Raw genomic sequence first — 26,558 nt, 5'->3', positions numbered from 1 at the left:
CCTGGCCTTTATATAGAGGAGTGCTGCTTTTCACTGATCCTTGGGTTTTTGGTCATGGGGGGAGAGGCACTTTACATAGTGAAAATAGTGTTAATTCCATTGAACAACATACACTCTCTCTTTAGAGTGAATAAATGACCCTGCTAGCAGAACAATTTTAGATTGTTTTGGGGTGAAAAGGAAATAGGGTGCTATTTGCCTCATGCATTTTTCCCAATCTGTGTTTCAAAAACTGCATGCATTTTCCAGCGGTCGGGCAAATCAATCTAACCAATGCTGCTCTGAGATTGCTTTTAAAATCAAAATCGAGAAGTCCTGATGTGTATGCGCTAGTCATGTTACAAAGTATTATTTTATTTGACAAAACAGGGCTTGATGAACAAGAGGGTTGAAAGGGTATTTAGCCTGTGTTCCATGTTTGTGAGACGAAGGTAAATTACAGAACAAGTGTGATTAAAAGTAACATCCTAAACAAGTGTTTTTTTTGTAATTGAAGCTTTGTTTTCTGCCACAGAGGAGGTGGTGTGTGCAATCAGCTAAAGTTCTTATTCATTGAGCTTATAATGTATATAAATATACATTCTGTCTATACCCCGGCCTGGTTCTTGGCTCACTGCTGGCACAGGGGGGGAGATTTATGTGGCTCTATATGAGTCATTAATAGGTCTTATGCTAAATAATTTAAACACATTATTGTGGGGCACCTTGATTGGGGAGAAAGGAACTCCCCAGGTCAAGCGTGGTCTCTTGATATATTGTTACATTTTACCTGGTGGCAGTCTGTTCACACTTGCTCTTACCTGGAGGGGGAGCATTTACTGAGACTTCATAGTCTGCAGCCGCATGGGAGTGAGACGAGAAGAATGCAGTTAGAGCAGTAGAAGGTGGTAAGGCAGTACCATTGAACCAATTTTGCCAATTATGTATAATTTACGGAGTAAACTTGGTGTTTCTAAAACCTTGTCTACAGAAGTGAGTAAACTCTGTTATATCCTACATGGAAACTAAACTTAAACTGTTCACTCCCAAGAACAAAAACACAGCATTGTCTAACAAAGCATTGTTTGATGCAGCACCCTCTTTAGGTGTATAAGGTTATGTTAAGGACACTATGGACACAACAATTTCTCAATCACCACCACCGAAGAGCCTAGACTCTGACTCTAACCCTGTTGCAGATCGACTTACAGATCGACTTCCTCTAATGTTACCAATGTGGTAATGTTGGATTTCCTAAATATCGATATGGATCATACCATGAACTCTGAGCGAGTCCAGTCTGTGTCTGCAGCCACACCTTTGATCCCTGTACAAATTCTAACTATCTCAATAACAACTACTGATACCGCGTTCAAACCTAGCAGCAACACTGATCTAACCCCAATTCCTTCTGGTTCGATAGTGGTTCAAGTAATTGGAGTTGTTCACCGCCTCATTCTCCTCCAATAATTAATCCCTCTCAAATTGATGCTAATTGAGGATTGGCTTCTGTTTCTGCTCTCAACCTCGTGCTGAATACGTTGGCACGATAATTGACCCTTTTGTTCATTTAAAAAAATACAGTAGCAATATCATCTACTACTGTATGTTATCCAATTCTACCCTCAGCATGAGGGTGGAAATCAATAGAATGCAGTCTTAGGTGCTCCAGGAAAGCCTCTATCATTACTATGGTGCCAGTTGTTATACTTTGATTGTGTTTGAATACTCAGATTGGCAAAGAGGTAGCGCTATTTTCCTGCTGTTGATTTTCTACAGTGAGTACCTCCAAAGCTGCATGCACCAAGGACACATCTGCCAATGTGCAACACTTGGCAGATAACACCCCACTGAATGTGTTAATTGTGGCTTACGCTCTGTGAACAAGGACACGTGACCTAACTTCTTTGCATTCATTCCGATTGAACAAAGATGCTCATTCTTTTTTTTCTCCAGTATTCTCTATTATGTACACGGTGCAGGAAGTATGTTATACGGCTACACTTGGAACCTTTACCATCACTAAACATATGTGATGAATCTACAGCTTTCTCCTGCAAGTTTATACTATGTACTCTAATTATTGCATCTGACCATAGCAATGCCGCCTACATCCCTTTCTTGTACAGTGTACATAAGATTTGATTGGACAAAACATTCACAGCCTTTACAGGGTGGCCTGTCCAGGTTATCAAAAATATCGAGACTATTTCAAAAGCATGCTCTAGAGCTATATCTTATTCCACTGTCATCCTTATTTTTCCCAAGACATTCATTTTTTAAAACAAAATAAAGTTGTGGTTAAAAGTAACAGTCTCTTTTTTGAAGGATAAGATGAACAGGGAACATGTCTATGAGCAGGGAACATGTTGATGAACAGAGAACATGTCGATTAACAGGGAACATGTCAATGAACAGAGAACATGTCGATGAACAGGGAACATGTCTATGAACAGGGACCATGTTGATGAACAGGGACCATGTCGATGAACAGAGAACATGTCGATTAACAGGGAACATGTCAATGAACAGAGAACATGTCGATGAACAGGGGACATGTCGATGAACAGAGAACATGTCGATGAACAGAGAACATGTCGATGAACAGGGACCATGTCGATGAACAGGGAACATGTCTATGAACAGGGAACATGTCTATGAACAGGGAACATGTCTATGAACAGGGACCATGTCGATGAATAGAGGACATGTCGATGAACAGAGGACATGTCGATGAACAGGGGACATGTCGATGAACAGGGAACATCTCAATAAACAGGGAACATGTCAATGAACAGGGAACATGTCGATGAACAGGGAACATATTTTCGGGGAGGACTTTGTGGCAGCCTTTATCCACGAGGACAGCATTCTTTTGTGAGAGTTGCAGTGAACATGCGGTGTAATCATAGAATGTCATTCTCAGCTGGCAATACATCAAGTCATTGAGATGCTAGTAATGAGTCCTGCGTGGAGGATGGGAATGCACTCTGGGAAAGCCATCTGGCAGCTGCTCTGTCTTTCTGATTGCTCTGCTCACTATGGGTGGGGCTCAGAGCACTGCATAGGCCTCAGCTGCATTGCCGGTGATTTCAGGTCAGCCTATACCAACATCTAGCACACACGTGTGTTTGTCACAATTCACTTGCTTGCAACATACGTTTAGAAGAGGGCGTTAGAACAGAAGACACTGCATGACTAGTTGGGAATGGGCACAAAAAAAAACGTTTAGCAACTCACTTAGAATGCGGTCATCAAATTCCCCCTGAAAGAATCGTTTATTTTAACACTTGCATTTCCGGGGCCCTCTATGTGGAGTTTCGATTCTTTTGTTTTGAGGCCTTTCCACCTGCATCAAATTCAAAATAGTATGTGGGCAGAGCAGTGGTCGAAGTGGGTGGGAGCGGGTTGGGAGTGGTGCTCCTCTACTTTTTTGAATTACGTTTTACTGTTCCTACACTTTTGTTTGAAAATGAAACTAGTTTTGATTTCAAATAAAAGTGTGTGAAGAAGAAACGCGCTCTTCAGCGCACTGCATTGAACGTCCCTTTCGACAACAGGTGCATTTTTTGGGGGTTTGGATTGCACGTGGGAGGGGGCGTGGCAATGGGGTTTGTGGGGAGCGGGAGCAGGCCAGCATTGAAGAAAGTTCCACTACTTCTTTTCGTAAACTTCGACCACTGGGGCAGAGATGCTCTCGGATTTGATTTACTGCACGGATTTCATGCACCGTGCCCTTCCACTATGGAGAAAATCCCCTTCAGAATGGACCAGCATGATGTAACCAAGCTAAATGTTAACCTCTGACAATGGCCCTCATTACAACACTGGCGGTAAACCATGGCGCTATTAGCACCATGGTTGCTGCCGGTGTTGTAACGAGTCCGCCAATGTTCAATGGGGAATTACCACCCCATTCCAAGGTTGGCGGGGCGGTAATTCCCCATTGAACATTGGCCCTTCCCCATTCCCATTTTTGCCCCATAGGGCTCAATGGGACTGGGGAAGATGGTAATTACGGTACCGCGAATTGCGGTACCGTAATTAGCTCGAAGGTCCCTTTGCGGGTCCCTACTTTAACGGCTGGTCCAGACCAGCCGTTCAGGTCGGGTCCCGCAAAGGGACCTCGTAATTAGGCGCTAAGGGGTTAACGGCGCCACAGCCTTTTACGGCGCCGTTAACCCCTTAGCGCCAGGGTCGTAAAGACCCCCAAAGAGTGTCAGGAAATTATGCACCACAACGAAAATGTGATCCTATATTGGAAGACTGTTACAGAAAAGGAACAGTAAATAAACAGTGAATGCCGAAACATGCACAAGGCATAATGTTATTTCATTGGCTTCCAATAAGTATTGATGCACATACCCTATTAAAAAAAAGGCCACAGAACTGTTATAATTTATATCTACTTATAGATTTATCAATTTAGGTATTTGCTTATTTCTGTTGTTTTGGTATCACGTTGTTTTGCCGACACCCATTTCTTCAAAGCAATTTTCAATGAAAAAATGACTTCGAAAAAACTCATCGAAATATATAGGGGCTCGGGGGTAAAAGGTTAAAAGTGGTCTGGAGCGGGTTGAGAAGTAATTTGTTGGGTAAAAATAGGGTGTCAGCAAAGGGACATGGCATCGTTGTTTTGTAGCAAGGAGAGTTATTTGTTAGTGCCCCAAGTCGAAGGAGGGAAACACTATAGTAAAATGGGGAAGGAGAGGTGTGTCTGGACTTATAGAGGCAAGTTAAATGCAGGCGAGAGGGCGAGGAGGAAGTGCATTACAACCAAGTAAGATAGTGATACATGGCAATAATTAAAGGTAAATGCAGCAGAATGACTTCTACTTGATGCAATGCCAGCATGCCCACGCCATTAAAGTCTATAGCGTCCTTATGACCATGTGCTCAGGTCACCATGTTCAGGTTTCAACGTTGCCTGAACTAGAGATAGCTTTCCATGAGTGATGCATTCCAGCAAGTGCTCTGTTATGTACAGCTGTCATTCTTTGAGTGATGCAAAGAGTGTAAGCAGCGTGAGCGCTGAATGACATGGCCACCTTGGTTCTGCGTTTGGTTGTACTGCAACCTGGTCAATGAATGAAGAGCCGTTCACTGCTGCCAATCTCTGGCCATACTTATTTCCACCACAAAGGAATAGTAGCACTGGTTTCTTAACAATATTCTGTCAAGAAGCAGAGCCATAAAGATAGACCAGTGCTCCACCTTGACTACCAGTGGACCAATTAGATGTGTGGGTTTGAAGAGGAGGATTATGTTTTACCCCAGAATACTTCCCGCACACATTTTCAAATATCCCAAGCATACAATGCAAACGTTGCACAGGATGAATGAGAATGGGAATTTTGGAAAAATGAATAATAGTATCCGGTTTCTAAAATGTCAAATGATGCCAGGTTCCACCTGCTTCTAAGCTCTGTGGTTAGGGCTGTTATCACCAAATGTAATGTCACTTTTTAAAAAAATCTCAGTAGGATGAAAGTATACGCTGACCCTGCCAGGATTCACCTTTGAATAGTGTGTGCTAGTGACAGGGAAGATGTAAGTGGCTGTGCCTTGTGCAATCCAAACTCTTAAATAGAAAGTATGTCTTACAGCATGAGAATAGAGAACATTGTAATTCTACTGATGTCAGGAATTGTATGATTGTGCCCATTTCAATTCTCCGTTAGCCTGACTGATGCCTTCATGGTTCACGCACTTTTAAAGTAGAACCAATCCATTCACGTAATGAGATGTCTTGTGAGATGATCGAATCAATTGGATATTCATGAAAGATTCACTTTGGTTTATGTACAAAATCACTGAGTTGTATGTTGATTACACATAAAATCTCAAAGTGAACTAATATATTGCAAAACCGGCACCAACTCCTGTGCCAAAGGAAACCTTTAGTAGGTCCAGGTGGCCTTTGCATTCTTCTTGCCTTCATCCATGGCAACATATTGGCTCAGTCGTAGAAAAAGCGAGAGCATTTCAACTAGAAGATCACATTGATCACCACAGGTCCACAAGGCCAGCTACAGGGGGCAGCCAGGTGTACTCAATAAATGCCAAATGTATTTCTTTGATGTATTGGTTATTTGTAATGCACCTATACAGCAAAATAGTGTTTCAAGGCGCATCAAGGCAAGGAGGGCAGAAGAGGAGGAAGATAACAAAACAAAACATTCTTACTAGGCCTTGAGACATTCAGGAATTGCAAGTGCTAAAAGTGAAAAAGAAGGGGCGAGGGGGAGGACAATGAGGGGAGGGGATGATATGGGTAAGGAACAAGACACTGAACCATGCATATTAAAGCACATCACCAACAAGCACACCTTGATTTACACCAGCAGCCAGTCAGAACCAACCTTAGGTTTTTGAGTAACTCCCTCTATGAGCACGCCAGCAGCATGAAGTAGAAACATGATGAAATGACAGCTTCTGAAGCAAGGTAATGACCAGGAGACTAGGATTGCCCGTGTATGTCCCCTGTCTAGGAACTACCATCATCTTTGGTTGATATGCTCTTTCCCATTCTGCCCCAGAGCCTCAGAAAGTGGAAAACATTCTTCTTTGCCATCTATCACTCTTCAACCTCCCACTACTCGTTCTGACTCCTACCTCCTCCTCTTCCTCCCTAGTCCAAATCACAATGCAATTCTGTACTGTATGTCACTCATTTAAATCCACATCCCCCAGCTGAAATGTAGGTGAACACTCCTCCCCACTTTTATTTATTTATTTATTTATTTATTTATTTTTATATTTGTAAAGCACCTGTGGCTCTGTTTCAAGAATGTGACTTAGTTACATGGGTAGGGGTAGGAACATAGGATGGTAGGATCTACATTGTTACAGGAGGTGATACACAGCTCATGAGTTACACATTTTAACAGGCAGAGTTAACAGTGGTTGTGAGCTTGCATGTTGGTGGGACGAGCAGATGGCTATACTTCTTTACTGCCTGCAGTTTAAACAGTGAGTGTGTCTTTGGACCCAAAAGCATCAAACTGTTAAAGTCATTTGGTCATTTGTTAGTTCAGCTGAATATGTTTTTTAAACTAATAAAGCACATATCACTTTTATGGAGATGCCTTTTACTACCCTATCAACAATAAGAAATGAGCTAACAGGCATGGCCATTAATTTACAGGGGCATCTGTGTTATGGAGTCTAACCGCCTACAAAGCAACATTGCTAAGCAAGCGGAAGGGAAACATGGTTGATTCATTTTCAAACTCTCTCTTACCGAAACCTCTGCAATCTACCAAACTCATGCTACGTTACTTAGTCTTCATTCTTGCTAAAGAAGGCGTGCTGTGCAGGTTTGGTTGTGTGCTTATATGGAGCACATACATTTAAGATTGTGTATGCTGTTGCTGTTCCTGGCAATTATAAACTGGTACTCAAATTAATAATTAATACTTTTCTCTTGGGCAGATTCAATACTCAGATTCAATACTGAGCTCATAATTATGGAGATTATGTCTGAATCACTCTGCTGATAATTGTCTCTTAACACAGGATTAAATAATAAATTAATCTTTTATAACACACTTAATACCGGAGACCAGCCTCTAAGTGCAGGAACGGGATTCAAACCTGTGATGCTCTGCGTAGTCTTGCTTTGAGGACAAATGCACTGCACCTGCGCTATCCTCATAACAAAGCAAGATAATACCAAACACAGAAGTCCCGGGAGGATAGCTCAGCGGCAGCGTGCACGCAAGATGACACGAAGCAACACAGGTTCGGTCCGCGCTTAGAAACCTCTGGGTGTTTAAGCGCGTTATAAATACGTAACTAAGACAAAAAAAAAATACACGATTACGCAACTAAGAAAAAACAAACAATTCTTGTAACAGCGCCTCGATGCCTGCGGGCTGTGTGAGCGCTTTATAAATGTAAATAAAAAAATAAATAAAAAAAAGAAGGGTGTAAGGCTGTCACCAGTGATAATATTACAGCTGGCAGCATGTGTATTGCCACAAGCCTTATATTAGAACAAAATACTTCTAACAATTGTTTAAAAGAATGCCCAGAATCAGCTTGAGATGGTGCTCATTTAGCACAAGTCCATAACCAGATGCGCTAATCTGAAGCATTTGTCATGTGTGCACAGTATGGGCCAAAGGTAATGAAAGAGGGGTAGTGTGTGTGCCACTAGCCCTGTGCCTGAACCTGGCATGTCTGGTATGTCATTCTCTATGTACTATCATTGGCTGTAAACATGTAAACTCAGCATTAACACAAGAGGGTCAATATCTTCCCCTTCCATAGTGCTCTATTCATCCCCAAGTACCTTCCATTTGTCTCCTCCCCCCACACCTGTGGCATTTGGCTTAACTGCGAGACGATTCCTGCTTCTAGTATTTCCCATCAGACATCTATGTCACACCACAATGTTTCAAAAGTAGCTACGATGACTAGACAAGAGCCACATTTCTTCAAAGAAGAAAGGGTTTGTATTCACCTATAATGATGTGTTGATTAAAACATCGCGGGGTAGTTAAACTTTTCTTTGCTGGTTAAATACCCCAGAAAGAGAATGTATGTTATGAAATATAGAATGAATACTCTCCCAAGTGGCTGCATTTACATTAAAATAAAGCACTTGGGCATCAAATAAATGCCCTTATTGTCTAAAGGTAGACAATTTAAAAAAAAAATGTTCCACCTAAGGGGAAATGTAGCTTATAATAGGACTTATAACAGGACTTCCGGCTGTTTTAAAAAGAAGAAGTATGTCCAGGCGTCGTTTTAATCAACGCAAATTCTCTTGATTGTGCTTGGTTCATCTGCTCGGAATTTCTAACGTAAGCTCAATGAAATAGGTATTGTGATCTAGTGCGTTTTTTCAGAAAGCCTATAAAATCTGTATGTATTTTGTATGTCGTTAAACTTAAAGGGGTGATCCACCTTTTCTTTTATACTGTTAAACCGTGCCTAGATCCTGCAAATAATGAAATAAAACGTGTGATAATTCATTTTCCAATGGAGCATGAGCAAATGTATGTGCTCTGAACCCCATTTTTTACAATGTGCAGGTTTCCGTTGTATAACTATGCAATGTGTTTTCAGGTGTCTGTGCCCTGGCAGCAATAATCAATCAACAGACCCTTTGAATGTGCTTGCAGACACTGCTGTCCTGCAAATGTTAGATAGAGAGAGCTGGGGCTTGCTTACTACCCGACTGTAATGTTATAACTTTCATGAGACTGGAGTGTGTCTTTAGAAATGTATTCTAAAGACAGACTCATCACAATAAATAGCAATATACAAAAAATACCATGACAAATACACACCAGTCTCATTAAGGTTATAACAGAGCCATGCTTCTTTGGAATTCAATTCCAAAGACACAGCAAACATGTCCTGTACATTTGATTTTCTACTCACATTCAGGGCCCTATCATGTTTCTGAGGTAGTTTTAGGTGTGGATGGAATAATGTACTTATCGTGTGCAATTAAGAGGAAGTGTATTGCATTGATAGGTTAATGTGAAGGGTGAAGCACAGGATGCCGAGGGGATCCCCAGATGTCTGGCTTTAGAGGAGGGAAGGGGGGCCCCCCAGAAGATAGGCCATCTGAAATGAAGGCAGGGTGGATGTGTTGATCCACAACATATGGTTGCAGTTTTGGCAGGGTTCAAACAAAGGTCGTTTTCAATGGTCCAGGCTCCTGCCTTTTGTAGGAAGGTCAGAATCAGATCCCTCTCCATGTCTCTAGGTGCTGTTTCCGGGAGGATTTGAGAGTCATCACCATAGATCTAAGAGTGGGGCTGATGGAGGTGATCAGATTGGCCAGGGGCTCGTATGCACATTGGACAACCAAGGTGAAATGATGGAGCCTTGGGGACACATTGCTGAAGCTGGATGGTTGCAGGAATAAATAAAGTCAGCCACTTTCACATGCAGGCTCAATCCAAAAGCCGCGTGTTGTATTGTATTAAACATATAGCTGAATGCAAAGAGGACAGTGATACGGCTATAATACATGACAGTATACAATATCTGTACACAAACCTGCAAAGGATGACCATACAACAGTCTAGTTGGATACCATTACTCCCCCCATAATAAGAAAATGGTAGCACTGCAATCATGTATTACAGTGTGTCGTAACGTCAACATGCCTGTTGATTGAACTAAAGCAAAGCAACATTCCAGCTCTAACTAGAGCACTTAATTAAAGCGTGACTCGCTTTTCACATTTCGCTCTTTAAAAATCGATTTGTCTAATGCTTTACAGCCATTACTTCATAAGGAACTGTTTAAGTAGTATGTTTATTTTGAGTGTTGCTGGCGTTTTCCAACGGAGAACATCCACGCACATTGTTAACGCTTGTTGTAAACCGCAAAACTTCTTTTTAAAGGATTAAACTGCTTGTAATATGTTGTCACAATGGATTGGAAGTGGCATGTTAGTGTTTTGTTTTCAGCTGAACGGAGTCTATATGGATTATATGTTTCAATAACCACAAGATCTCATCTATCAGAGTAAGCACGAGACTAAATATGAAAGGAAAAAAGTTTTGGTCATGTATTACAAAATAAAATACGCGTATCATATGTGAAAAGGATATTGCAAGTCACATTGTAGATCTATGCCCTTATTACGCAATTCGGGGGTCAGCATCATTGTGCAATGTGGTCATGGAGCCTCTTGGCGACTAGCAGTAACTTTCAAACATCCTGTAGATGGTACTTGATCCTATCAATCATACATCTATCTATAATTATATGGTGGTGAACAGCCTGTTATACTTTATGTTCGAGTTCCTAGTCTCATGAGCCATTAAGCACAGTCCCTTAGTGTCCAATGTCTTGGGGATTTGATGTTGCTGCTGGATGAAATTCATATTTCTCGATGTGAAGCCGGATTTAGTTATCACACAATTTCTGTTCTTCTAGGCCTGTGCTTTCTGTCATCTCATTTTTTTACAACTTACCGCGTGTTGCCAGCAGAGCGACAGGAACAGCGATGATGACGATTGCAACAACCGCGATGAGTAGACCGAACAGCCATTTCACATACGTCTGCAGAAGAAGATTGGAGAAGTGGGAACATGGTACAGTCACTAAAGACAATCTGTCAGATTGTACACATTCACTGTAGCCTAATGCATAATTGAATTTGTCAATTGTCTTTCTGTATCGTTCCTCTTCCTGTGGATCACAACTCTATTCAACCAATTTGTATAGTTATTACATTACCAAGGAGTGTAACAATTTTCCAAACATGAAATTTCAACCTTTTACCTCTTAATTATGAAATATTTGTTCTCAGAATTATACATTTTAACTTCTGTACATTTCTAAGATTGACTGCTTCTTAGTGTTAAACATACCATTTCTATAAAAATGCGTATGCCTCTGTTAAATGAATTGCTTTAACATTTTGTTGTTTTCTTTAAAATATCATTTTGCATGGTAACTCATTATGTGGTCCTCCATATGTTTTGAACTTCAGCTCCTATGATCCCTAACCAGCATGGTCAGTTATGAGGGATCATGGGAGTTGAAGTCCAAATTATCCCAAGGGCCACATAACGAGTAACAATAGTGCAGCGTAACACAAACTAAACTGAACTGTGGCAAATTGTTTCTCCACATCTTGCTTTGTATTGTATGTTCTACACGCTTTGCAGTTAATTTCCTGCTAGCCGATAGGCCATATGGCACATATGTTATCATAGGACGGTCTCACAAGAATTAACCCAGAGTACCTTTCATCTACTAATGATGGCATCGTGGTTTAAAACATGCTCTTACTTTAGCAAACATATTTGTACCAGCCCATAAGTCCTCATATTACATTGTGTCTCCCCAAGATTAGAGTAAACAGGTATAAGGCCTATGGGCAGTGTTTAATTCTTCCATCTTGTTCCTCTCCTTGAAGATCTTTTCTAGTAGCAGCATAACATGTTTTTAAACACTTTATTGAAAATAACCAGAAGCCATCTTTGCCTAGCTATTTCCATGTGCACAACTATTTAATTGCTTTGTGGACTGCTGTTACAAAATTGGTTCTAGCACTTCAGTTCTGTTTTAAGCACCTTATTCGGTTTTGCCAACCCTCATCCTAGATCCAAAGATTCACTTCCCCCTTCAGGGAAGACTTATGTAGAAATCTAGGAAATAATGTATACTCTTATAAAGTGTTGTATCCACTTATCATGATGAAAACAGGACTCTCATGTACATTCCTTTGGCCGCAAAATGAAAAGACAGCTGACCACCCAGTGAGCATATTTCAAAGTGATCTATTTTACAAAGAAGGTGTCTCAAGGTTTTATGATAGACTGAAACTAAGGATATGGGATAAAGAAAGAAATCAAGAATGAACAATGATGGCTTGTATAAAGACTGTAGTCAATCTTTCTGCCCCTCTCTTTCCTTTGACTCTGCCACATGACAGTCAATTAAATGTCACTCACAGTCTTTGAGGTTTTAAATGTACTCATACCTCTTTCTTGGATTTTTTTGTTGATTGCGCCTTTATCTCTCTTGCCAGGAGGACAAACTCCTTGCTGGTAACTTCCACGAGTTAGGGGCTGGGGGTCCCCTGTGTTGTTTGCTGAAGTTTGGATGAAGTTGTGCCATGCCCTTCTCGGCCTGGCAATGACAAGACACATGCCTCAGGGTGTTGCAGGCTGATGCTGCCACTGCCTCTGTCAGCTTTAGGTTGGTGGGCACCCTACCAGTACATGCCTCTTGGACTGAGCACCTCCTCCTTCTCTTCGCCTCCCTTTCTCATTGCCCTCTTCTGTGGTTCTACTTTCTCTTCTTTCCTCCTTGATGCAGTGCAATGATTGGGCTCCCTTAATCGCCCCTCATGGCTTGAAGTTCTTCCTTAATCCTTCCTCCTCTTTTAGCCTCTGTACTCATGTCCAGATCTTTACCCTTCTCTGCTGTCTTTCTTTCCTTTTTCTGACCCTCCTCTTCAACCTGCCCAGGCCCTACTCGCAGTTCCCTCTCCTTCCTCCTTGTTTCACAGCAAACCTGAGCCAACCTTCTTCATTCTTACACTTACTCTTCTCTTTCCCTCTTCATTCTGCTATTCCAATGACTTTTCTCCAACTTCCTTCTCACACCCATCTGTTCTCTTTCCCGCTCTTCTCCTCCTACTGGTCCACCACATCCACAATTCCTATCCTCTTACTCGCCCTCCTCCTTGCTCACTTCAATAACCTCTGAGCTGCTCTATATGACCAGCTCCTTCCAGCTTTGACTCCATCTGCTGTCACCAACTCCAATAGTCAGATGTCTGGACTCTTTATACTGGTGCAGGCCCACCCACGAGGGCTGCCATTCCTAAACCACACCCAGATGTATCCTTCCATGAGCTTAGCATGGGGATTGGCTCTCCAAATTTAAACCCGTTGTCTCAGCTTTCCCTGCCTTTTTCCTCCAGCTGTGCAAGGAGCCACAGATCAAGTCTTCGTAATGGCAGTCTGCCAGGTTTGAAATGGTTGTGATGCTAGTTTTGAAATGTCTCCCTCAATTGTAAGCTCTCTAAGGATCATTGTTGCATAAGTTCCATCATGTAATGTGTTGGGAAACTGGAAAAGTTCGAACTTTGCGTGCCACTGACGGCGGGGTGCACACATCATCATCATCATACAATAAACAATAAACTGTCTTTATGGACAAAAGGCACACTTACTAATTTTAGAGGAGGGCCTAATTTGGTTAAAGGGGTGGAGCTAATGGTCTACACCTACAATTTGGCGAGCCAGGTAGGAGCCTTAGGCTCTGCAAAAATATTGGGGTTCTCCTGTTCGTCCAGCTCGACTGTGGACCTTCACTGCAGGGACCAGCTTGTGTATGAAAAAGAAGCAGTTTTCAGCCACCAAGAGGCCTGTCCCAGAGGCTGGAAGTTCAACAGCCCAGCTGTGAAGCAGAACCGATTGGGAGAGCACCAGTTCGGAGCACTTCAGGTTTTTACTTCCACGTAAGTGCATCTTTATCAAGTAAATCAAGTGGGGTGTAATCAGTGGCGGAAATAGAAAAAATTTGGTGGGGGATCCCAGAAGGTCCGCGGTGGGGGTGGAGTTTGTTGGGGAGGGCGGTGCCCGGGGTGCCGAGGTTTATGGGGGTGGGGGGGCAGAGCTGGTGGTTGATCTCCGATAAGAGGAAATGTCCAAAATAATATTTTAAAGCAGCGCTATTTATTTCATGGTCCTTCTTTGCCAAACTATATATCAATTCCACTTTAAACCACTGAGCAAATATTATTTAAAATACACAATTTGCATCCCATTTTATATAAAATAACTCCCCCTTGGGTACTATTCAAACAAGGTGATTTCTGTTCGCCATAAGCAAAGTATTCTTTTACTTGAAGCACACCTGGCACAGCGCCTGCAGCTCCCCTCTGAAAGCAGTTGGGTGGCTGCATCATGTGGGATAGTTTCAATGTTAATAGGGGTATTTATTTATTCATGCAGTGTTTGTCGGATATTTTTGCAATGTTTGTCAATCACTGCATAAATAAATAATCAGGATCCGTATCCGGCAAACATTGCATAAATTAATAAATAAACCCAGTTGTGGCCGAGGACTATAACTTCCTCTGATGACCCCTTCCACAGGGTCACCAGAGGAAGTTAGTTTGCATGTCCTGCAGCTGCGACCTGTATCGAAGTCCTGCTGTGTACACGTAGGGGGGCAGAGCCAGCAGACCCTCATGGCTAGCTGTTACGCCCCCCACCCTCCTATTTTGCTTGTCCTGCAGCTGCGACCTGTACAAAGTCCTGCTGTGTACACGTAGGCGAGCATAGTCAGCAGACCCTCGTGGCTAGCTATTACGCCACCCCATCCCCTAAATTTTCTTTAATAATATCGACATTTTGGGGATTTTTGTTGAAACATGGAAACTCCACTGAATCATTTATGCCAAGTGGAGCCCAGACATAAAATAAACATGTTCAAGTATCATCAGGAATAGTTGAAGGAACGAAGGGCAAGATGTCTAAACTGTGGCCTGGCGAGGGGTCCCATGATAAGGATATATTGGAAAATATGCATACTTTCTTATGGACCAAACGGAAGGGGTCAAAATTGGACTATAGACTGAATATCTTGGAGCCACGGAGGTTATATGAGAAGGGTGGGAAGGCCCAGGAGGTTGTGGCTATGGAAGAAGGGACAAGGAAGAAAGGCATAGGATTTTTTTCTGCACCAACCCCATATGAGTGCTATTCTTTGTCGCCCGCAGAAGGGCATAGAAATCGAGAGTTTGAACCTCCATATTCTCCAGTGACTACCCCGGTGGTTACAAGACGGTCAGGGGTAACACCTCCATCTGCACTAATTTTCGAGAGACAGGAATATGAGGTAAACAGAAGAAAAGTCTATCTTAATGATAAATCAGCGTTAACCTTGGGACAGTAAGAGCCAGAGCGAGAGAGGATAGTTAGGAGTAGGCATGAAGAAGAGTCAGCGAGGGAGAATTGTCCCCCGGTTCCAGGATAGAGGACAGATTACAGAGAGTAGTGAAAAGGCAGAATAAGCAGAATTGGGAAGAAGCAACAAGTTTATTAGAGAGCAAAGCAGCATGGGTACAACAGAATAGGAGTAAAAAAACAGGAAGACGAGAACGGGGAAACACAGGAAGCAAAGGAAGGAAGATGGATACATGGTCAGATTCTCATGCGCTTGATAAATCTGTCATAATGAGAGTAAGTGTGGACATGGAAAGGGAGAGCAGCACTATAGATGCAGAGTTAGATTGATGGGGAAGCGAGGCAGCCTGCTACTGCAGCCCTGAGGGTGTGATTATCCCCACAAAAGGATCAGGGGATGTGATAGAAGGGACAGAGGAGGAAGAGAAGGATGACCAGGAGGATAGCTCAGCAGCAACTTGCTCGCCTTGGAAGCAAGAGGAACACAGGTTCGATCCCCGGGTCTGCACTTAGAAACCTCTGGGTATTAAGCATGTTATAAATAACCTATCATATCATAACTGTAGACAGACAACAAGCAAGGAGGACAGGAAGCAGAGGCTATGCCTCCCGCTCTAGGAAGGACTCTGCAAAGTGCGCCATAGGGACTTCAGACACGCAGTGGAGCCTGCAGGAGAGGTTGAGGACATCTAAGGGAAGCCCTAGTAAAAGCAAAAGTTACTCAATACCCACTACTCCAGAATGGTCCGGGGAGGCTGTATTATGTCCCATGGTCACACATGGACCAGAATAACGTAGTGAAGATGCTTCCTACACTAACTTCAGGTGCAGGGAAGTAGATTGTTTCTCTAGAAAAACAAACCACAGTTGTCATGTTGGCAATTGGGGACATGAAAAAACCTTTTCACGGCCTTGCTGGGGGAGCGGGCAGACGAGTTGTGGAAGAAAACGGGGTATCTGGGAATTCAATTAGACACGAATACCCAATATTCAGTGGCTTTCAATAATTATAAGGCACAAGTTTGTGGAGCACTGAGCAAAACGTATCCTGATACGCCAGACATGATTTTCATTTTTGCAAAAACAATTAAGATAGATGGGGATACCACTGCCCACAGTCATTTGATTCAGGTGATGTGGAGAGCAGAGACCGGAGAAGGATGGAATGAAAATGTAGATAATTTTTTATCACATATTGAAAAAGGGACTTCCCAAAGAAGTACAGCATGACCTAGACAAGGTCGTAGGGATGGTGGCGAAGAGTTGGCAGAAGATACTGGCGCACATTGTGCATTTTTGACAAAGGCAGCAGGAAAGGAAAAGGAGAGTATGGACCAGGCACAAAAGGCTGAGGCCAAGCTGGTCCAGAAAAAACTAGCAAACATTTGTTTAGAGGGGGCAATGATAACCAGCCCCATAGAGGGACAGCAGGGACAGTTGGGACAACAAGGACAAATAGACTCTGGAATGGGAAAAGCATAAATGGATGGCTATGTACCTGGACTGAGACCGATGACAGGATTTCCATGGGATAGGGGAGGATTTTCATGAGGAGTTGGGTCATTCGGCAGATTTGGAGGAATGGGGCTCCGGTTCAATTTGCCTATGGAAGGGTGGTACAGAGGAATGTATGGAGTGCAGTGTTTGGTGTGTGGAAGAATGGGGCATGTGTCACAGGGTTGTCAAAGTCAACCACAGTATTTTAACAAAGGTCCCCTACAGACAAATGCCCAAATATCGCCCTATGCCCTGAATTCTCTCCCATTACAGCAAGTACAGGTTGATCAGAACAAGAGAGCTTGAATGACACAGACACATGCCCCAATCATTTCAGCCCAGACCCCTTTACAGGCTTGGGAGAAGAATCCTCTAACAAATGGGACAGTCAACTATTACACTGGAGAAACCCTTTTTCACATCCTGGTGCTCAAATGTATCAAGAATAGGCCAGCCCACAGGTATCTCAGACATGTCCAATTCTACCGGTTACTATGGATCTGGAAGAGGAACCCCAGATATGTGTAAAGGTAGGTAAACAGACATTTTCTTTCATGATCGACACAGGGGCCACAAAATCCTGTATTAAAGAAGGCAGATTTCCCCTTCAGGCAAAGCAGTTGAAACATGCAGGGATTTTCTGGGGCTGTCTTATCGGTTCCATACACTGAAGATTTGAGTATGAAGGCAGGTGATCAAACTTGATCTGCTCCCTTGTTATACTGCAAAGATGACCCAGCAAACCTTTTGGGAAGGGACCTCCTGAGCAAGCTTAATATATCAATCATGTTTTCAAAGGACGGCATATTATGCTCAACTCCAGGATTGTACCCATTAAAAGAAGCAGCACTTTTCCCCACATTTTGCAGCAACGGCGCGATTAGGGGGGTGCCAGTACATTCTGCATTATTCTTGTTTGGGGTAATGATAGTGTTTAATTTGGTACCTGGAATAAGAGATCAGACATGGTGGATACTCCTAGAATGTTTGTTCTGGTCTGCCGAGTCATAGGAGATAATGCCAGGGACTATTGTGTGGGATGTTTCAACCCACTGGTCCAGGCCCTGCAACATTGCTGTGCATTGGTGGCAGCAGAAAATTCAGAAATGGCCACTGGAAAGCATGCTGCTTGCTAAAAATCACCCAAAATTGTGCAGTAAAAATCTGAAAAATAGGCTGCCATCCACATTTGCCTATCTCAGTGAGCACAGGAGACCACTGCCCAAACCCCACTATTGGGCTACCCACAAGTAGCCTGAAACCACTTGAAAAAGAAATGCTGATTGCCAAAAGAAACACAGAGCTGTTTGGAAATCTGTTTGTCTTGGTTATCAAAGTTGCAAAATTCATGGCTCACATACCACCTAAAGGATCCAGACCTCCTTGTTGGGTGTTCCACATCATGCTACTTCAAGAACTCATACAATTACAATGTCAGCAAAAACATATGTTATCAGAACAAAATCCACTTTTAAAGATACTTGATGGGAAGAAATCTGTCAAAAATGGGTGCAGTACCGTTACTCGCCTCAGACAGGCGCTGGCGATCTCTAAATCTGACAGGAGAAACTTCTGTTTTCAAAGTTAAATGTGTCAAAGAAGCGATTTCATCAAATGCCATATAGAGTGCCACACATTTGAATTTTATGTTGAAAAAGACTGGAATTAAAGATATGTTTGCTTATTTTAAATTTATAAATGTGATTTTTTTCACAAGGAAGTATGATTGACCATAAGATAACCTGATTTAGCTAAAACTTCCAAAAGGCTTTCTTTCCCTGAGAACCTCCCACCTTGTTCCTTCCCACCAAAAGGAGAGGATTTCGCATTGGCATGTTAATCAGAAGGGGAGGAGATTTCGTCTGCTGCCCTGAGCAAGAAACGATGGGTTCCTTGAACTGAATAGAAAATGCTAATTCGGGTGTGACTGACCACAACAGCTCTGGCAGGAAGGCAAGCCATGTGAACCTCTGACTCAGCCCAGCTTGGGAGGCGGGCCAGACTGAAAATGTGGATTGAAGTGGAAGTAAATGTATGTTTTAGTAAAATGTTTATAGCAAATTGTACTGAACTGTCAAAAATATAAAACTTAGAGATTGTTAAAATGAAAAATTTGCTCACAGTTTAAGACTAATCTGGAATATGTGCGATGTTCTGAGCCTGAACCCCAGAAATGATTCATATTCCAGCCATTATGTTTATGTTAGGAACATGAAAAATTACAGGAATATGCCGAGATGCGATGTGTATGCATGTATAAAAATTGGTGCAGAACTAACATTGAGAAACCCACCAAAAGTGTGAAAAAGTTGTCATTTATGAACTAAAGCTCGCAGGAAGATGAGAGTTAGACAGCAATGTACCTTAAGCAATCTGTCATGTAATTATGTATTATTAACAAGTTGTGCATCTTGGAAATATGTTTTTGGGGAAAATAGATTTCCTAAGTAAAATCAAAGTGGAGGGATTTCCTTCGGACCATAAACACATTGTCACTCTGACACATATGACACACTGCTCCTGTCTCAAATCAGGAGAGGGGAAATTCTCTGACCTATCAGATCCTTAGAGGGTTGGGCATAGATAATCAGCCTCCCCACCCACTTTGGAAATGGGACTGCTGAGGACAGACAACACACACACTTTCCACTCATCAACTGATTTCTTGGCGATGCACCCTGCAGGAAGATCCAGGCTCCAGACACAGATCCAAAATCCAGACTCTAGAACTATGAAGCAGAAAGGCCCAACCCAAAAGCTGAACTCTTCTCAGCTGGCCTTCAGAATCTTAAGCAACCTTATTCTAACCCCTTAACTTCCAAGGGGCACCACAAAATCCAACAGCCTGGCTGAGCTGTTTTGTTGTTCTGGCTAAGAACCCCATGTTAGAACCAAGATCCAGACCCATAGAGCAGGGCTGTAATCCAGAATCCATCGGATCCAGTCCAAGAGGCCACGCAGACCAGAGTGCCTTGCTGAGAGCAGAGTCCAGGTGCCCTGAATCCTGTCCGGTGGTGAGTGAAGTCGAAACCTTTGACCAGATCTTTGATGGGCCCATTCCGTTGAAAAGCCATATTTGTAAGTATTTAGTGTACAACTGTCCATAACCAACCTCTTAGTATTAAGTAACCCAATCCAACCATTCCAATCTATTCATAACTGCATTATTGAATCTCTTTTGTCTATCCTAATTCTTCTTTCCTCCACATAATCCTTGATAATTGTAGTGATAATCATCTTGAAGCTAATATATATTTTCTGGAGAAAGGCAATAGTCTCGTGCAGACAGAAACCATCCGGAGGCGCCTCTGGCTAGGTGGCTGGGCTGTCGTGTAGTTTGCGTCTCCATATACTCTTTAGTGTTAAGAAATCTTTGTTCCAAATCTTCAATAGCGCATCTTTCATTTTGAAATCTTGATTTTTTGAGAAAAATCTACCTCTACTAAAACCTCTAACTTCTGAACAGTACGTCCTAGAAACAAAATTTAAATGTAATTTCGAAGCTAGCATCCTCAGCTTTCAAACAATGCAATTTGGCTCCATTTTATTCTACATAAAAAAAGCTATTTCTTGCTTTCAACTGCTGAATTTCGTTTTCCATCTGCTAATCATTCTACAATCATTGCTAGTTTTGACCTGAACCAATCCAAAGCAACTCTCACTAGTTCTGAATCCATTTAGTGAATTCAAGCCATTTGTAGCATTTTTCCATACATTACTAAATCACATTCAAAAGCAATTGACCTGTTTAAAATCATACCTGTTCTCTCTAAGCTTGCTGGGGGGAATTGGGATTGAACTGCATTGTTGATTGTATTTTGGATACCTGTGTGCCCTCATTCCATCTATTCATATTGCATATTGCATATTGGGGGGAGTGAGTAACAACAGGGGGAAAGAGTGATTATATTGTCTTTTGATTAAATTCATATCAAGTTTATTTCTGTGTTGCATTTGTTCCTATTACTGCATTTCCTTGAACCATATAAAGTATTCTGTTAGATTATTCTTCCTACTCCTACTTCTAAGTGATTAAAGTGATTGTTGATATTGTATTATTACCCATTGATGATCATTGATCATATTCATAAGTTTGATATTCAGATATTATTCATATTCATAAAAGTATAATCTATATATGGTTCAATTCTTCAAATAAATCATTTTAATTTGCAAAACAAACCTATTTCTTGGTTCAGTGAGACCGGGGAATTCAAAGAGAGGGGCGTTATATAAGGGTACATCATCCAGAATTAAACGAACTTTGACATACAAATATATAAATAAGGGTTTCATTAGGCATCCCATACTAGGCATTGACTTAGTTGGAGTGCAGGATTGAAATCACTTACAAATTGGGGGCTCGTGGCCGGATTTCTGGATTAGAGCTACCACTTGTGCAGCTTAATACAGTGTGCTAACTAATAGGATACATAAATCCTGTTGGGCTAACACTCTGTGTTACACTGTAAAAGCACCCCTCAAAAGGGAACACTCTAAGGAAACGGTCTGTTTTGCAAAATAAAATAAAATAAAAAACTTCTGTAAATCAGGAAGGAAATCAATATTTCCAAAATGACGACATTGGTAGACATCAAGATAGCCAGAGAACACCTTTTACATAAGTTATTTGTGAGAGGTGAATGGACTGAACAGGACCAGAATGTGTGGTTGCAGGCAATCACACAACAGATCACTGCAACTGGTTTAAATATCTGGAGAGATCATGGTCCCTTACATGTGGCCCTGAGTGAACTATATATGACCTATAAGGCCAAGGATGAGCAGAATAAGATTGCCAAGATAGCGACATATTTATATTTATCTATGGGAGCCATACAGGACAAATATGCTGAAGGCCAAGATCTGGCAAGTAAGCAACTGATGGCATTAGAAAAGGCCCAATCTGATCTGGACTCTACTGAGCAGAGGCTGCAGAAGAGCCAGCAGTCAGAAAATGAAAGCAGGCAGTATCTAGTTAAAATCAATGAGGATATGGGTATCCTGCAGCAGGAAAAGGCAGACCAGGATACCAGAATTCTGGCCTTGCAGAAGGAGTACCAAGAAGGTTTGGACTCCCTACTGCAGAATCAGAAAAAGCTGGAGAAACAACTGGATTTCAACAGGGCATGCACAGAGCAGGTAGACACCCTGCAAAGCCACCTAGATAGAGAAAAGGCAGAGCAATAAATTGATTTTAAAAGACCTGGACACCCAGGCAGAGTTTGAGGAAGAGCGCCAGAAAGCTGGTGCCGTTCAAAGACAGAGGAATGACCTGGCAGCACAGAGGCAGGCTCTTGCGCAGGAAAGGGACACCTTAAGCCAGGAAGTCTGTTACTTAAAAGGGAAACTATAAGAAAATCACCTGGCCCTCCAGGGACTGGGTGACCTCCAAAAAGAGCATGATAGATTGTTAGAGCACACCAGGAGGGTGGAAGAGGCTCTGGCAAGAAAGGAGCAGGCCAGTAGGGACGTGACTCAAGAGGTAACCCTCCTGCAGCAAAAACTGGCCCAGTACTCAAAAGCAACCCAGGAAGCACAGAGAGAAAATGAGGCTCTCTGTGAGAACAATGACAATCTCCACAGGTAGGTAGCCATGCAAGAGAGACTGAAAGAGACTAGTAAGGCCTTGATTGAGGAACAGAAAGCTCAGGTTCTTGCATGGCAACAGGGAGCAGGGGCTGATAGAGATGAGGTTCACTGGGAAAGGGAAACACCTGGGCATAACCTCAGGAACCCTAGTACCAGAGGCCTTCATCTCTCACAGTCCCTGGACTCTGCCATCCCCATGTCCACTGGCGCACATGAGCCCAGGGCCACGGGGATGGCAGATTACTATCCAGTCAGAAGTATGGGGCTCATAGGCCAGTACCTCCCAGGAATGGATGGGCAGGCACCTGGGTATGGGCACCCAAGTACTGTGAAGTTTAGTGGGGAACTCTAGGAGAGTAGGCCCACTAAGGGCATCCTAAAAACCTCTGCCCAGCTAGGACAGTGGGGGGGTACCCATCAAATCCTGGGAGCAAGGGGGAATCAGAAGACTCCTCTGAGTGCCCCAAGACACAGGAGACTAGGTCCCCACATTCTGCCAGCCATTCTCACGCTCGCAGAATCCGGGAGAACCTGGAAGATCAGACGGGCACCTTTGGGAGCAGTGCCTCTGTGTCAGAGGATGAATGGACCAGGGTTACCCAAACCAAGAAGGCCAATAAGGCAAAAAGGGCCTTGCTTAAGGTCCCCTTAAAACAGATCAAGGCAATAAGAAGCGTCATCACACCCTATCATAAGAACGGTAAGTATTCTGTTTGGGAGCACTTGGAGCTCTTTGAGCAGATGATGGAAACTTTCCATATGAAAGAGAGTAGTAGCTGCATTCAGTATGTGAAATGGACATTCTCACCAGAATACTCCAGTTTCTTTGCAGGGCTGGAGGACCAAAATCATTCAAGATGGTCCACATATAGGGCGACCATCTTGAAGCATTTTTCTGTTCACAGAAATCCCCAAGAGGCTCGCAAGGCAGCCTACAACTTGCAATGTGGGGAGGATCAGGCCTCACAAGAATTTGTGCAGGAGCTAAAGCATGCCTTTGCGTAGACTACCAGAAGGGTGCGCACGGACAGCAGAGAATGTGTTAATACCTTTTCCACGTTCTACCAAAGTACATCATGACCCAGCTAGTGAGAGATTTTCATGAGAAAAAATCCCTAGACTGGGTCATTGAACAGTCCACCCGGATCTATGTGGTGCAAAAGCCCACAGACAACAAGAATACTCAAAAAAGCCTCAAAACAACCAACCCCCCTGCTGCTGCTAAGGTGGTAGAGGTAAAGGTTGCCCCCATTTTAGATTTGGAGATAGGCGGCCTAAAAACCTGCCTGAACAACAGAATAATTCCAAGCCCAGAAGGCCCTCAGGCCAGTCACAGACAGGGAGCCAAGGAGGTAGTCCCACAAATCGGATCCCTCACTCCCCTGACTATATAAGTCCCCGCTACAAGGGGAACAGACCCATCCTGGGTTATGTGCGGACTCCTCCTGCCCAAGGGGGGAGATCCAACCAAGCACCTAACAAGGGAACTTCCCTCCTCACTTCCCCCAGGAGGGCAGAGATTCCCCAAATCCTGGGCAGAACTTTTCTCCCAGATATCTACAGAACTTTCAACCCCAAAATCATCCATACTTCTTTCCCCAATTTACTGAGCCCAGACAACCTAATCCGGGAGAGGGGAGGCCAAGGGTGGAGGGGTACCCATATTTTCCCAACCCGGGGTATTACCAAAGACGGGATAGCTACCCTTCCCGGGATCAGCCCAGGGGAGAAAACAGAACCCAGTATCAGCCTGAGCGGGTTTCACAGCTAGAGAGCCAGGTCCAAAACCTGGCACAGGATCTGGGTCGCATACTGAGGGCTCAACAGAACCCTCAGATGAGCATGCCGGTGCAGAATTCCCCAAACTCTGGACCTGGTGCTCCAGAACAATGACTGGGGCAGCACCCCGACAACCCACTGGTTCCCAGGGAGGAGGGACAAGGGGAAGGGGGTTGTAAAGCCTTGGAGGAAGCTTCCTTCGCCACTTGTAGAAAGCCCATGGAAACCCAGTAACCGGAAACACAATCTCCTGCCCCTGAAAGCATGCCACCCAAGGAGCAGAGGGGGGGGGTAGGAGAAACAAAGAACCCAAAAACACCCATTTTGAGGAGGAGGTACAGATCTTCCAAATTGAAGGAGAGGGGTCCTCAGAGGATCCTGGGAAAAGGATTTTCCCCTTCAGAGATGGGGGCACTCCTCCCAAAGAAAAATGTGTCCCCAAGGATTCAAATCCAGACTGGGTAGATGTGGGGACTGAGCTAGCGCCACCCATCATCCAATCCCAGAACCAACAGCATGAAAAACCCCTGGTTCAAACCCATCCTGGTGACTGCCTCCAAAAAGGGGGGGGGGGCGGCCCAGAACCAGGGGAAATCAAAACATCTCCTATATCTAGTTGCCACCGTTTTCTTGCAGATTCCCAAGACTCCCCACAGAATTCTGCACACATTTCTTCTCTCTCTCTCTATGTCCAAAACTAAAAAACTCACCCAGCAGTTGTCAAAAAACTTACATTATCTGTGCCCCCTTGCGGAGAAGGAGGGCAGATACTACAGTTCAAGTACAGGGGCAGGGTACAATTTTGGCACTGGTGGACACTGGATCCCAAGCTACCCTTCTGTCCAAAAAGGCCTTTGATGAACTGAATTCAGGAAGGGGGAGAATTATCAAATTCCTCTCACCTCTCTTCCCGGACAACTTCAGAACTTTGACGGGAAGGAAATTCCCATTGAGGGGACTGCGGATTTGGACATTAAAATTGGGCGACACAAGGTGATAGTTGTGACTCCAGAGGGCACCCCTTGTTTACTAGGGAATGACCTTCTGATAAGGTTGTCAACCCTAACAGACTGTGTAAACAAGGTGCTCTGGACCCAGACTAGCCGACCAATAAAATTAAAACAGAGTGTCAACCATGTTAGTTTAAACGGCACATGCCACATGGTGGAACAAAAATCTGACCAAGTAGAATTTCACTTCCAGAACAACCAAATTCCAGACGTGACAGTAATAGCAGTAGGACAACAGACTGGTGACGGGGGGGGGTCCTCTCAATTTCTGAAAATTAACCTTCCTTCCAGTATAAGGTGGTATTCCACACGGGAAGGAAACAATCTAAAATTCTTGACCAATCCGCAATCAGACATTCCCACTCCTATAGTCCAAAAAGCTGTGGAATCAGCTCAGAGCCTGGCTGATATTCAGCAAATTGGAGAGCAGTTGTTCATCCCTGTTCAGTTAAATGAAGGGAAGGACTCTGTTCTCACCTGAATGTGTGTGAACAACAGTAAGAGCTTCATCAGCGAAGCCATGTTCCACCAACTCCCAAAAGATCCAGCCATTCCCACATTCAAACTGATCGACAAATGGGAAATGGATCTGGAAACACCCAATCTCCTGCCAAGCAGGTGTATGCTCAAAATCTCCATAGGCAACAAGAGCATAGTTCATAATTGTTGGGTCGTGTGAGCCGTCAATGTCGCCTTTGCTTAGGCAGTGATATTCTCAATCGCTTTGCCATTAGTTTGGGCCAAATAAACTTCAAAGCTTGGTCCCGATTAGCGGATAATCCCATAGGCTTTGATGATCCAGTGAAAGCATTTAGGTCAGCTCAATTGCTACCTTATGCAGTTGAAATTCAGATTGGAGAGGAAGTCACCATCGCAGAAAGGACCCAACAATTCTCCCTGGAAGTGAAAGTTAAAAGAGGACAGAAATTGAAAAACCCTGATGCTTATATTCATCTAAATGCTTCTCTCCAACAGCAAGGGTTGGTGGTAAACCCAACACCACTAGCCAATATAAAACATGACACCATTCTAATGGATTCGATAACAGCGACTTAAAGAGTATCACTCTAGGCCGCAGGCACCATTATTGGAATGGTGGTTGATGACCGACATTTTTCCATTGATTTAGGCAATGAACTGTTAGGACCAATGCCCAAAGACTGTTTTGACAGTGACAGTGATGACAACACAACACCAGACAGGATCTTCACCCGGCATGGGGGGAAACTTCCTGGTGTCCACTTCCTGCCCTTATGGTAAGGAAGATGTGACTTGTGGCTTCAGGAGGGATGAG

At 43.3% G+C, this 26,558-nt stretch overlaps 1 protein-coding gene across 4 annotated transcripts in view; it reads right to left on the bottom strand.

The window, feature by feature from the left end:
• DPP4 (dipeptidyl peptidase 4) overlaps positions 1–26,558 on the bottom strand; it is a 992,858-nt gene that overhangs the window by 596,815 nt on the left and 369,485 nt on the right. For all 4 annotated transcript variants that reach the window (XM_069616324.1, XM_069616327.1, XM_069616325.1 and 1 more), the window contains one exon: positions 10,929–11,016. In XM_069616324.1, coding sequence (XP_069472425.1) covers positions 10,929–11,016 — 88 coding nt within the window. The remainder of the gene's footprint in view (positions 1–10,928; positions 11,017–26,558) is intronic.

Source organism: Ambystoma mexicanum, chromosome 9 (genome assembly GCF_040938575.1).
Source record: "Ambystoma mexicanum isolate Mex_15411 chromosome 9, UKY_AmexF1_1, whole genome shotgun sequence".
NCBI classification, from domain to species: Eukaryota; Metazoa; Chordata; class Amphibia; order Caudata; family Ambystomatidae; genus Ambystoma; species Ambystoma mexicanum.
This window is presented reverse-complemented; position numbering and strand designations above follow the sequence as displayed.